This window comes from Hordeum vulgare, chromosome 3H (genome assembly GCF_904849725.1).
Source record: "Hordeum vulgare subsp. vulgare chromosome 3H, MorexV3_pseudomolecules_assembly, whole genome shotgun sequence".
NCBI lineage: Eukaryota > Viridiplantae > Streptophyta > Magnoliopsida > Poales > Poaceae > Hordeum > Hordeum vulgare.
In genome coordinates, this window is record NC_058520.1 from 12,093,882 (window position 1) to 12,105,173 (window position 11,292).

The following is an 11,292-nucleotide window of genomic DNA, read 5'->3' on the forward strand; positions in this document are numbered from 1 at the left end:
TCCCGTTATCAATGACATCTAATGCCCATGATCAGGAAACCATGATCATCTATTGACTATTGAGCTAGCCAACTAGAGGCTTGCTAGGGACACATTGTGATCTATTTATTCACACATATATTGCTGTTTCCTGTTAATACAATTATAGCATGAACAATAGACGATTATCATGAACAAGGAAATATGATAATAACCATTTTATTATTGCCTCTAGGGCATATTTCCAACACTTAATACACTAGATATATGTTGGATAACGGTCGATGTGTGGAGTAATAGTAGTAGATGCAGGCATGAGTCGGTCTACTCATCTTGGACGTGATGACTATATGCATGATCATTGCCTTGGGTATCATCATGATTATTCGTTTTTCTATCAATTTGCCCAACAGTAATTTGTTACCCACCATATGCTATTTTCTCGAGAGAAGCCTCTAGTGAAAACTATGCCCTTGGGACTATTTTCTATCATATATTAAAACCAAAAATACCTTGCTGCAATTTTATTTTATTTATTTTATTTTGTGTTTTAGTTAGATTTATTTATCAAATTCTATGCAATTTAATCTATCTCAATACCGTTGAGGGATTGACAACCCCACTTGTGGGTTGCAAGTATTTGTTGTTTGTGTGCAGTTATTGTTTACATATTGGTGCTTGGTTCTCCTACTAGATTGATAACCTTATTTTCGTAACTTAGGAAAATACTTATGTCTACTCTACTGCATCATCCCCTCCTTTTCGAGGAAATCCCAACGCAGCTCACAAGTAGCATCTATCCCGAGTAATTGGCGCAAGTTGACGAACTTGTTGGTGAGGAGAATATGACGAACAGAGTCTATCTTTTGTGTTACATCACAAGCCCCTCCAACCAAACATAGCTCTTTTATAGAAGAGTGAACTGGTCGAATAAATACTTTGTCGCCATCAGGCATCATTGGTTTCATTTGTACGCTGAAATACTTTCTGTTGTTTATCTTCGATTGTATTCGAGTCATGTGATTTCTATTCGATGCTCATACTTGATTTGGTTTAAAAGATTTCAAGTTTCTCAAACAAATTATAAATCTTCCATTCACCCCCCCCCCCCCTCTCTCTCTCTCTTTGGTAGGCATACTTCATCATGATTCTCTACAGCTCTTGCAATACTGAGAAAATACTTAAGTGCATCCGAAACCTTCAACGAAAATACTTCTCCAGATATATTGCATTGGGGTTAAAATAATCCTTCATAATCTTCTCATAACCATCTGCTCTACCTCGATTGATGTACACGCGGTTGAACTATGATCCTAGTATCGGTTTCCCGCCTTCACTATCACAACAATGGCTCTTTCAAAATCATCATCTTCTTCTTACCTCAACCTCTTCATATACACTATGTAATATTCTAGGATGAATCTGATTACAAAACAGAAAAAGTGATAAAAATACCTAAAACTCGCACCTAAGCAATTTGTCGAACACTTTGTGGGCGAAGGAGGTGAGAGCGACGTTGAGTCAAAATCAGAGCTACGGCTGGATGGTTGATGGGTCGATAGAGGACCGATGATACTTGGTGGGCCAGTAGACAACCGGCAGTAGACTGCGGGCCTCAAATCAAACTCCTCGATCGTCGACCAAGCTCCAAGGTCATAGGCAAAGATCGACGATCTTGTAGCGATAACGGCATCGCTAACAACAAAAAGAAGTCCTCGACACGTGCTCTACGGCATCTCCATCATCTGTCGGCTATATTTTTGAAGAAACGAACTCATATGATATTTTTTTCGGCCACCGGGTCAAGGAGGCAGCGGCGGAGATATGTTTTGATTCCGGCTACGACGGCGACCGGTGGACGGATCGAAGTGAGACATGACATCGGTGGAGGCTACGAGGTGTCGATGGGCAGGTGGTGCAGTCTACCAGTGAATGCCAGATGCAACACCGATGATGATGTTGTCTGAGCGGGTGGAGGGGCTACACCTCCTCCCTCTCACACTGCTTCCTCCGTTGCTCCACCTGGGCGATGTTCTCCGGCTTGCAGCTCGTCGCCATGGATGGAGCGTCACGGACAGCGTCGAGGCAACATCCATCGCGCCGGCGAGGGATGGGGTACCCGATGATGACATCTAGGATGGTGGAGTAGCGGCACAGACGGAAAGAAGGATGGAGGTCAATGATGGCTAGGGCACACGAAATGGAGGATGGACGCGGGGAAGGGTAATGGATTTGCTGGACTTGATCAATTTGATGCAATTTGTGATGGGACCTGCTTGACGGATCTCACGTGGTGACCACGTCCAAGCGTGTCCGGACCTCCTTATCCGTCTGAGATTGAAGTTAGAAATGAAGTGTGTCGGTCAACCTGGATGTAAGATAATGATTTGAGAAGCTCGACTGAGCCACAATTGGCATATCCAAGCCCCTATACGCTCTCTCGCAGGCTCGTCCGGACACACACGCTGGCATTGATCAGACCGTCCCCATTTCCCGGGAAAGCTTCGAGTGCTATAGTTGTAGATGCTCATACTGCCTCGTGTTCTTTCCATTTCTCAAAAAGAAAAGGTTTACTCCTCCTCCTTCCAGTCCTTCGTAGGGTAAACCCACCACCTGCTCCGCTCGTGCAGCTAGTGGTGGGCCACCTACACTACACTAGAAGGGATCCATCCATCCGCATTCCCCGCCGTTCTTCAACTACGACGGTGCCGAGAATCTTCCAAGCTAATTAACCACTGGGCGGCACGATTAGCAGGCCATGAGACGACCGGCGTGTTTTCATGTAGCTGCACAAGAAACTTGTGGTAACTTCGCGATCTCCGGTCAACATGTGTCGTCGGTACAAAAAACAGAAGCTCATGGCCAGATTGGTCTAACCATGTGTTCCATAGAACAGTTTACAGTTGACAGGGCCAGGGGCATACACATTGTAACTGTAGACTCATGGGTCTGTCTGAGTCTGAAGACCGTGAAGCAACCTTGTCAACTGAGAAAAGGGAGTCCTGAAAGCAGCGTGGAAAGTGAGAAGGAACAGTGATACAAAAGAGCAGGGGTATCAGTGAAGTTGTTGTGAGGTGAGGTGAGGCGAGGTGATCCACTGACTGACAGACACACAGATGCATATACCACTACTTATTCCCATCATCTCCTCCTCCTCCTTGACCTTGCCCTGCTTGGCGTTGCCTCTCTTCTAATTTAAATCCCAGGAGAGGGGAGGAAGGAAGGAAGGAAGGAGAGGGAGAAGGAGGCGGGAGTGATCTGCTGGTGTGTGGCTTGGCCTCCATTCTTTTCTTACATCCCCCTCCACTCCATCTCTTGCTTCCCAAACCTTAACCCCCCTCCCCCTCCCTTGCCTTAGCCAGTAACCTCACCCCAAATCCAACCTTCAAAGCTTTCCTCCTCCTCTTCCCCTTCCTCCTGCCGTCTTTGGGGCGAGGTAAAGATTTCTACACCCTTTTTATCCATCCATTTCTTCTTCTTATTGCACCATGGCTTCCCTGCTCATTTCCAACTAGCCATATTCAGATCACTGAAACCTCAAAAGCCCTCTTCGTTCAGTTCAAGCCCTCTCCTCCTCCAGGTGAGCTTCCTTGATTGCTTCTCCCGTTGCTCTAGAACGACGCGCTGCACATTCTTTTTCTGCTGCCGAAGTAAAATAAACAGCAAGGTTTTGGCCTCTTCTTGGAAAGTCCAGAGAATTTTTGGCCTCTTCTTGCATCTCGATGCTGCTATCGATGCTGTCAGTGGTGATCCCAGCTGTTTCCAATTAGACAGAAAATCGGCTTTGTTCCTGGCGGTTGTCGATTTCTTTACGCGGTTGGAGCCAGCAGTTGCGTATATGCTCGCGTTCCTGAGTTGCATTTGCATCCCCTTCCTGCAACTCAACCGCACGCCCGAGACACGCACACAGAGTGCAGAGGATAGAGGCGCCATGGATGATCATACCTGCGTCCGCGTGCGTGCTTGCAGGGCCCATGGGTGACCACCTCGCGCTGCTGGTGGACCGGCTGCTCACGGAGTCCACGCTGGAGGCGGCCATCGGGAGCGGCAAGCAGCCGGAGGCGGTGGCCATCGAGTACTGCTGCGGCCTCCCCGCCGCCGCGGGCGACCGCGGGCCGCCGGCGCCGAGCAAGATGGTGGAGTGCAGGATCTGCCAGGAGGAGGACTGGGACGCCGGCATGGAGGCACCCTGCGCCTGCCGCGGCAGCCTCAAGGTGATTATTAAGCACAACAGTGTTCAGAGCGCCTGAATTTTTCTTTCCTTTTTGGTGCAGTTTTGCAGTAATTTTCTGATGTGGGGTGGGAAATTTGATCCTTTTTAAGAGATGGAGTACCTAAATGGTGTTTCTGATTTTAATTTTGGGTGCCTGGTTTGGTTTCCAAGCACTACTATACTACTGGAGTGTAGGTTTGACTTGCCATGAGGAATTTTTGTCATTTATATTTATGGTTGGGGTTAGATGCAGTAGGTTGTACTCCCCCGTTTCTAAATATAAGTCTTTCTAGAGATTTCACAAAGGGACTAAATACGAAGTAAAATGAATGAATCCACGCTTTAATGTATGTCTATATATACAGCCGTATGTAGTCTTTTAGTGAAACCTCTAAAAAAGACTTATATTTAGGAAGAGAGGGGGTAATATTTAATTAAGTATCTGGAAAGCTCAGTGACAGATTTGATGATGATGAAATCAACCTTGTTTGCCTCAATGCCAATGTAGCTTGCAAGGCAATGCCTAATGTTGGCCTTCCTATTTGGATTGTGACATAAACTTAGTGCTGAAAAATACTCCCTCCATATATGCTCCCTCCGTAAACCAATATAAGAGCATTTAGAATACTACTTTAGTAATCTAAATGCTCTTATATTAGTGTATAGAGGGAGTAGTTCGTAGTGAAATATTTAAAAATAATTATATTTGGGAACGGATGGAGTAGAAATTAGTGTGGTTTTGACTTGCCATGAAGAAATGTTGATATTTTTGGTTGCGGTTAGACATAGTAGGTTGTATTAACTAAGTAGTATGTGAAAAGGGGTCAGCAATTTCAGGATGAAATCCACTATGTTTGCCTAAATTATAGCTTGTAAGGTAGCAATGCCTAATGTTGGCCTTCCTTTTTGGACTGTGACAAGCATATATAATGTGCAAAAAAAAATCTTTCTGAATAAGAGTAGGTGTTTTGTATTCCCAAAGTTGGAAGCAATGGAGAGAGCTATATCTAGACCATCATCACACAATGCGTGAGACAACTACCTACACCATGTTCCACGCAGGGTCAAATGTAGCTGAAACTTTTAAGAAACATTCTGGCCTTTTGTCCTTTGTCGATGATTCTTCTCGCGTTAAATGATCCATTATCATCATGATAGAGATATGCTTGGAATCGACTATGAAGACACCGTATTTCGGTCGATTATACCGGTGAATGACATCGGATTACACTCTTGGTTTATTCCCCTTCTTGCAGTACGCGCACCGGAAATGCATCCAACGTTGGTGCAACGAGAAGGGCGACACCGTCTGCGAAATATGCTTGCAGGTAAAAAAGAAAGAAAAGCAAACATTGATATTTTTGCTTTGTTGAAAAAGAGATAAACGTGTGTATCTTTAGTCATGTAGGTGCTTATGAACGCTCTCTTTCTGCAGCAATTCAGGCCAGGTTACACTGCCCCACAGCAGCTGTTCCACTATGGAAGCATACCAATGAACTTCAGGCAGGCAGTCATTTCACAAGCTTTTTCCTGGTGCAAAACCATGGTGATTTCTCTTCTCTTTGTAAAACGTCTCTCGTGACCACAGGGGGAACTGGGAGGTTGTGCGGCACGATTTCCACGACTCGCAGGTCATAACAATGGTGCCCTCGGAGCGCGACTTCATGGACGAGTACGACGACTACTTTCCAGTCAGGACGAGGAGCAGCGCCCTGTGCTGCCGGACAGTCGCCATCATTGTGAGTTCATCAGAACACGTTGTGTTTGGATCCATGAAGGGCTTTCTAATTAACAGCCAGCAATGTCATTGTGATCCAACAGTTCCTGGCCCTCCTGGTTCTCCGGCACACTCTCCCTCTCATGATCGGCGGCGACGGGGAGTACTCGTTTGCTCTGTTTCTGGTAAGATCTATGAGCAACATTACCTAAATTAGATCACGCGGTGCCAGCATTTTCTTCGGTGAATTTGATCTTGTTCTTGCATTCAGTCAATCAAGCCTCTGATCTTGTTTTGAGTTTTATGGGGAATGGGAAAAAAAAACAGCTTCTTGTGCTGAGGACCGCCGGAATTCTGTTTCCGATCTTGGTGATGGTGAGAGCACTGGCGACCTTCCATCGCCGTCGTCGCCAACAGGTAATCCCAACACTGAATGATCAGCCATTGTTAGGGTTTGGGACCTGGTTAGGTGTAGTAATCCTGATAACAGCCAGCAGTTGAGCACTGCTACAAGTTTCATTTACACTGCAGAGCTCTGCGTACACTATTTTCTGATGCATAACTCTGGGGTATAGATCACTTGATACTGCAGGGAAACCAGGAAGCTTATATGCTCTTCTCGGACACCGACAATGACGAAGAGGAGGAAGAAGACACCGACGATGACGAAGAGGAGGAAGAAGAGGACACCGACGCCGATGCTGCGTGGCTGTGACTCACTCGCAACCACGCCTTATCCCGGTCTACTGACACCAAACAAGTTAAAGAGCGGCGCCACGTCGGCGTGGTTAACAGCAACAAAGATCCCAAGAAACAGGGGGAAATACACTGATGTAGTAGGATAGTCTGAAGCCACTCACTTCTGTGTGCACAAGAAAAAGAAGAATGTGGTGGCTCTGTACATACCACAGGACTAACCCAGACGATGTAACTTGTGAGCTTCTCCAGCTCTCCCATGTACTCAAGAGATTACCTAAAATTACTTGCAACTGGAAGCAAGTGCAAGCCGGTATCTGAACCTGTGATCCTGCAGCTCATGCTTGATCTACAGTTCTTTGGTTTGTCTTACCGACAAGTGCATGGACTATTGATCAGTTTACTGAGCATACAAATTTCTGTACATCTGTTTGCAGCATTTGCTTGATAAGCTTTCAAACAGTACAGTAATGCGGTATTACCCAGCCATAACAAAGCACCATACTAGCGAATAACGTATCCGACAAGGTAAATTATCATCCATGGAAGAACAGCTGTCCTGGGGTACATTGTTACTCACAGGTCTGATAAGTTAGGAACAAGAGAGGGAGGATGGATACATATACATATATTTCATGTATGCAGGAAAGCAACGGTGGCGATGCAAACACCATCGACGTTTGGGTAAGCTTGCACATGGTCGAGGTACTTGAACACCACAGCATCGCTGGTCAGCGCTCCTTCAGATAGCGTGGCGCCCAACTTTCTCTGATTGAAGTTCTCCACCTCCTGCACTAGCTCATCCTTGGTCCTGCTGCAGGATGTGATCACCTACACATATGCACAGGTAAAATCAGAGGATAATTCATTGTTTTTCACTTGGTCATCTTTCTCAATAATTAATTTTACTACTGCCAACAAATGCAATGGAAGTACTGACCAGTATGCCACCAGGAGAAACCAAGCTAGCCACTGACTGCCAATACATCATTCTGAAATGCAGGTAACAGAAGCAAATTAATACATGAAGACATCAAGTGATCCCATGCTTTCGTCAAGCAATTCAAAGTGTTTAATTGCTGTTATGAAGATTTACGATAATATCAGTCATATAAGGATCAAGGTACATCTGAACAGCTAAGAATGCATTTACCTCTTTACAGGTCCATCAGGGTGGAGCCCTATTGCATCCAGAGTTCCTTCATCCATCACAAGTTCAAATCTCCTCTCCAACTTCGACTCCAGAACATCATCAACCTGAAAACATAATAAGATTCATAAATCTGAAAGGGTTCTTTCTTCATCTTTCAAGCACGGGGACACTACGTTCAACATCACATACTGAAGCACAAGAAGGCGCGAAAATGTGGAAATGAGATACGATCATGTAATGTGAACATCTAATGCTCCACCGAGCAACTCACCAGGAAATTAATGTGCTCAAATCCATCACGAATTGCGAGGTTTCGAGCAAGCTCAATTGCGGCTTCACTATAGTCAATGCCAGTTAGATCAGAAAACCTGTATATTTACATTACACATCAGTACTGCCAAGAGGTGCTAATAATGAAACAGGCTAAATGCATAAAGGAATCTCATTTATGTACAGAAACCTGCTAACGTCATAGAGACGCATTTTGAAAGGAACAGGAGACTGCCAGCATAATCTTCCCCAAAGCATAAAAGAGTATCATATGACAATTTCAAAGTATATTATATGCTGTTTCCAAGAGTTGCTCTTAAAAGACGTCTCCATTATGATAATTGAGAATCATATGATACTCCATATCTTTTAACATGCCATACATAGACAAAATAAATAACTAGGGACTACCTACCACCAACTTGCCACTAATTGTGACGATCACATAGGCACCCAAATCTCAGTATTCTCATAAAAACATGGGAAGAAATAAAAATTAACCGGAACCATCTAATCCATAAAATGCCGTGGGATGTCTCACAAACATGTGGATCCTGGGGCCTCCAATCAGCAAGACATGCAGAGCCATTTTGTGTAATCTTCCTAAAATCGTATGCTTTATTTATGTTGGGAATAAGAATCCAGAACCAAAAAGATAATCAGTAAACAATATGAAAAGCAATCCATCGCCAGAGTATTGAAGTTGACAACAGTAATATTCATGTCAAGATTAGGTTTGGGAAATGGAAGCCAACAAGTTAGTCAGTGTCCTGTTTCCACAGCATACCCTTGTTTTGCAAGCTGCTGTAAGAGTCGTCCGCTCCCGGTTCCTATGTCAAGTACGCTGCAGCCGGACAAATCCTTGCTGGAACATAAGTTTTTCGTCCAGCCTACAAGGACATCCATGGCCTCGGTGCCAAACCTGCAACAGATGCCACTCAGACAGTCATTTCACTCTGAAATTTTCAAGCAAGAGACACTCTATGGAATCCCTAACTATAGATAGCTGTAGGAAACAGCTTGTCAGTCCAAAAACGGTGAACAGGCAGAGAATAAGGACAACACTATGAGTTGTGATATTCATTTGGCCAATGAGCAGTGTACACAAGCCTACATCAGCCAAACTCCAATAGAAAACAATACTTGCCCATATTTGCTGATATCAGACCTTGTTGCTTTATTCTCAAATATTTTCTCAGGAGAAAGGCAAGTCTGAGGAAGGCAAGAAACAGCAGGCTGTCCAAAACAGTTATCAGACAGAGGAAAAGGATGACACAATCAGTTGTGATTTCCATTTAGCCAACGGGCAGCATACACCAGCTTAGCCATAATTCCTTATACCAGATCTCATTGCTCCGATTCAAAAAAAAAACACGAGAAAGGCAAGTCTAAGCGGCATGCGTCACGTTTGTTTTGCATTTATTAAGAGGCAGCAGAGTACCTTGATTGCGCTCCTTACTGCTCTTGCCATGATGCTAACAAATCTAAAAACCTAAATGCTCATGATTCCATCAATTTAGATTCAATATCAGGTTGATTGCTCTCCTTACCGGTCTTGACATGATGCTAAACAAAGCTACAACCTAAATTCTCATGATTCCATCAATTAAGATTCAATATCAGGTTGATTGCTCTCCTTACCGGTCTTGACATGATGCTAAACAAAGCTACAACCTAAATTCTCATGATTCCATCAATTAAGATTCAATATCAGGTTGATTGCTCTCCTTACCGGTCTTGCCATGATGCTAAACAAAGCTACAACCTAAATTCTCATGATTCCATCAATTAAGATTCAATATCAGGTTGATTGCTCTCCTTACCGGTCTTGCCATGATGCTAAACAAAGCTACAACCTAAATTCTCATGATTCCATCAATTAAGATTCAATATCAGGTTGATTGCTCTCCTTACCGGTCTTGCCATGATGCTAAACGAAGCTACAACCTAAATCCTCACGATTCCATTTATTAAGATTCATCATCCGCCCGTGCGGAAAACATGTCGCCCTAACTAAATCTTAACGCATGTAGACAAGTTCAGTGGGCGAGCAGCTTAGGGCCTTCTCCCTGTGCGCGAAAGCAGTGTGCAGAAACCGTACCAGTCATCGGCGTGGCTGCGTTCGTGGTAATTGGCTAGGTCTTCGGCGAACGCGCCGTCCTGGTAATTGTGCAGGCCCAGCATCGGCGGCACGACGTCTGGCACGTCCTTGTCGAAGCTGCTCAACACCAACAGCAGCAACAGCAGTCAATTTCGATCCACTCGGCAGACGGGCCAACGAAAAATCTGCACGGTTCCGAAGGGGGCAGAAGGCGATTGTGCGGGGAGATGGATCGCTCGCTGGATCGGCGGACGAAATCCTCCCCCGAAATCACGCGGAGGAAAGGGAAGGGGACCAGATCGCGGCGGATCGGCGGGCGGGCTGACCTGAAGTCGGAGGAGTGGTGGGCGCTGAGGGAGGAGGAGCAGGCGGAGGGCGCGGCGGCGGAGGCGGCCGAGGAGGAGGAGGAGGCGAGGAGCACCTCGGCGGTGTCGGCGTAGCGCTGCTCGTCGTCGAGCGTGCTCCCGTAGTCGCTCTTGATGGACCAGGAGTCGGCCGCCACGGAGCGGTCGTCGTCCGACGCCGCCTCGCCGGGCGCGGCGGGGGGCCCGCCCCAGACCCCCGTCCCCAGCATCCGCGTCGGGAACATCTCCGGGTCCTCCGGCGGCCACCGTATCCCCGCCATGCCCGCCCCGCCCGCCCGCCGGAGATGGATGGATGGACGGACGCCCGAGCGAGCGAGCGAACCCTAGCTCGCCGGTGCGGTGAGGTGCGTGTCGGTCGGGGTGGAGGGAGGAGTCGCGTGCGTGCGTGCGTGCGTGCGTATGGGTCCGAGGCGGAGGGAGGGAGCGGGAGAGGGGTTGGCCCGCGTGTCGGTGTGGCGGAATGGTGGCGGGGGGAGGGGAGGCTGGCGTGCGGGGCCGGTGTTCAGGTGGGCCCGTGCGGCGAGGTGGTGACGTTTTGGGTGGGATCGGTGAGGTGGAGGGGCTGCTGCGGGAGACGTACGGGAGTTGGATGGAAGGCCGTTGGTCCTTGGGAACCGGGCTGGGCCTTTTGGCATGGGTAAATCCCATCCGCCCATGCCACCCCATCACCGTATATCTTATCTTATCTTATCTTACCTATTAATAAAGCAAATAGTGCTTCTTTCGTACGTCATCCAAATTGCCCTTAAAGTTGATTAAAATTATACACCAATGCCACCTATAAGTTATAAAAAAAGT

The 11,292-nt window shown here is 46.4% G+C and overlaps 2 protein-coding genes across 7 annotated transcripts; one reads left to right on the forward strand and one right to left on the reverse strand.

Annotated features, from left to right (window-relative positions):
- Window positions 1-3,125: 3,125 nt before the first annotated feature.
- Window positions 3,126-6,904, forward strand: LOC123442512. 6 transcript variants are annotated; one of them, XM_045118576.1, is made up of 9 exons: window positions 3,127-3,415; window positions 3,495-3,559; window positions 3,949-4,193; window positions 5,449-5,520; window positions 5,628-5,695; window positions 5,781-5,931; window positions 6,014-6,094; window positions 6,237-6,326; window positions 6,502-6,904. In XM_045118576.1, the coding sequence occupies exons 3-9, from the start codon at window positions 3,954-3,956 to the stop codon at window positions 6,622-6,624; spliced, it is 825 nt and encodes a 274-aa protein (XP_044974511.1). In that variant the 5' UTR covers window positions 3,127-3,415; window positions 3,495-3,559; window positions 3,949-3,953; the 3' UTR covers window positions 6,625-6,904. The 6 variants fall into 6 exon arrangements, with proteins under 6 accessions (XP_044974509.1, XP_044974508.1, XP_044974511.1 ...); XM_045118575.1 differs by having other exon boundaries at window positions 3,505-3,559; XM_045118574.1 differs by having other exon boundaries at window positions 3,126-3,415; window positions 3,495-4,193.
- Window positions 6,905-7,110: 206 nt separating this feature from the next.
- LOC123442511 (EEF1A lysine methyltransferase 2-like) lies at window positions 7,111-10,937 on the reverse strand. The gene is made up of 7 exons (XM_045118572.1): window positions 10,456-10,937; window positions 10,130-10,246; window positions 8,816-8,950; window positions 8,030-8,126; window positions 7,759-7,862; window positions 7,546-7,597; window positions 7,111-7,436 (listed from the first exon to the last, which is right to left on the reverse strand). Exons 1-7 carry the CDS (start codon window positions 10,752-10,754, stop codon window positions 7,239-7,241), a joined length of 1,002 nt encoding a protein of 333 aa, XP_044974507.1. The 5' UTR covers window positions 10,755-10,937; the 3' UTR covers window positions 7,111-7,238.
- Between the last annotated feature and the right edge of the window lie 355 nt (window positions 10,938-11,292).

Excerpts from the sequence above, each read along its gene's own strand:
- LOC123442512 (XM_045118574.1), top strand. The coding sequence starts at position 3,915 with ATGATCATACCTGCGTCCGCGTGCGTGCTTGCAGGGCCCATGGGTGAC. Across the intron at positions 5,521-5,627 it reads TCTGCGAAATATGCTTGCAG|CAATTCAGGCCAGGTTACAC; the intron begins GTAAAAAAGAAA and ends CTCTTTCTGCAG. Across the intron at positions 5,696-5,780 it reads AGCATACCAATGAACTTCAG|GGGGAACTGGGAGGTTGTGC; the intron begins GCAGGCAGTCAT and ends TCGTGACCACAG.
- LOC123442511 (XM_045118572.1), bottom strand. The coding sequence starts at position 10,754 with ATGGCGGGGATACGGTGGCCGCCGGAGGACCCGGAGATGTTCCCGACG. Across the intron at positions 8,127-8,815 it reads CAGCAGCTTGCAAAACAAGG|GTTTTCTGATCTAACTGGCA; the intron begins GTATGCTGTGGA and ends GTAAATATACAG. Across the intron at positions 7,437-7,545 it reads TTTCTCCTGGTGGCATACTG|GTGATCACATCCTGCAGCAG; the intron begins GTCAGTACTTCC and ends GCATATGTGTAG.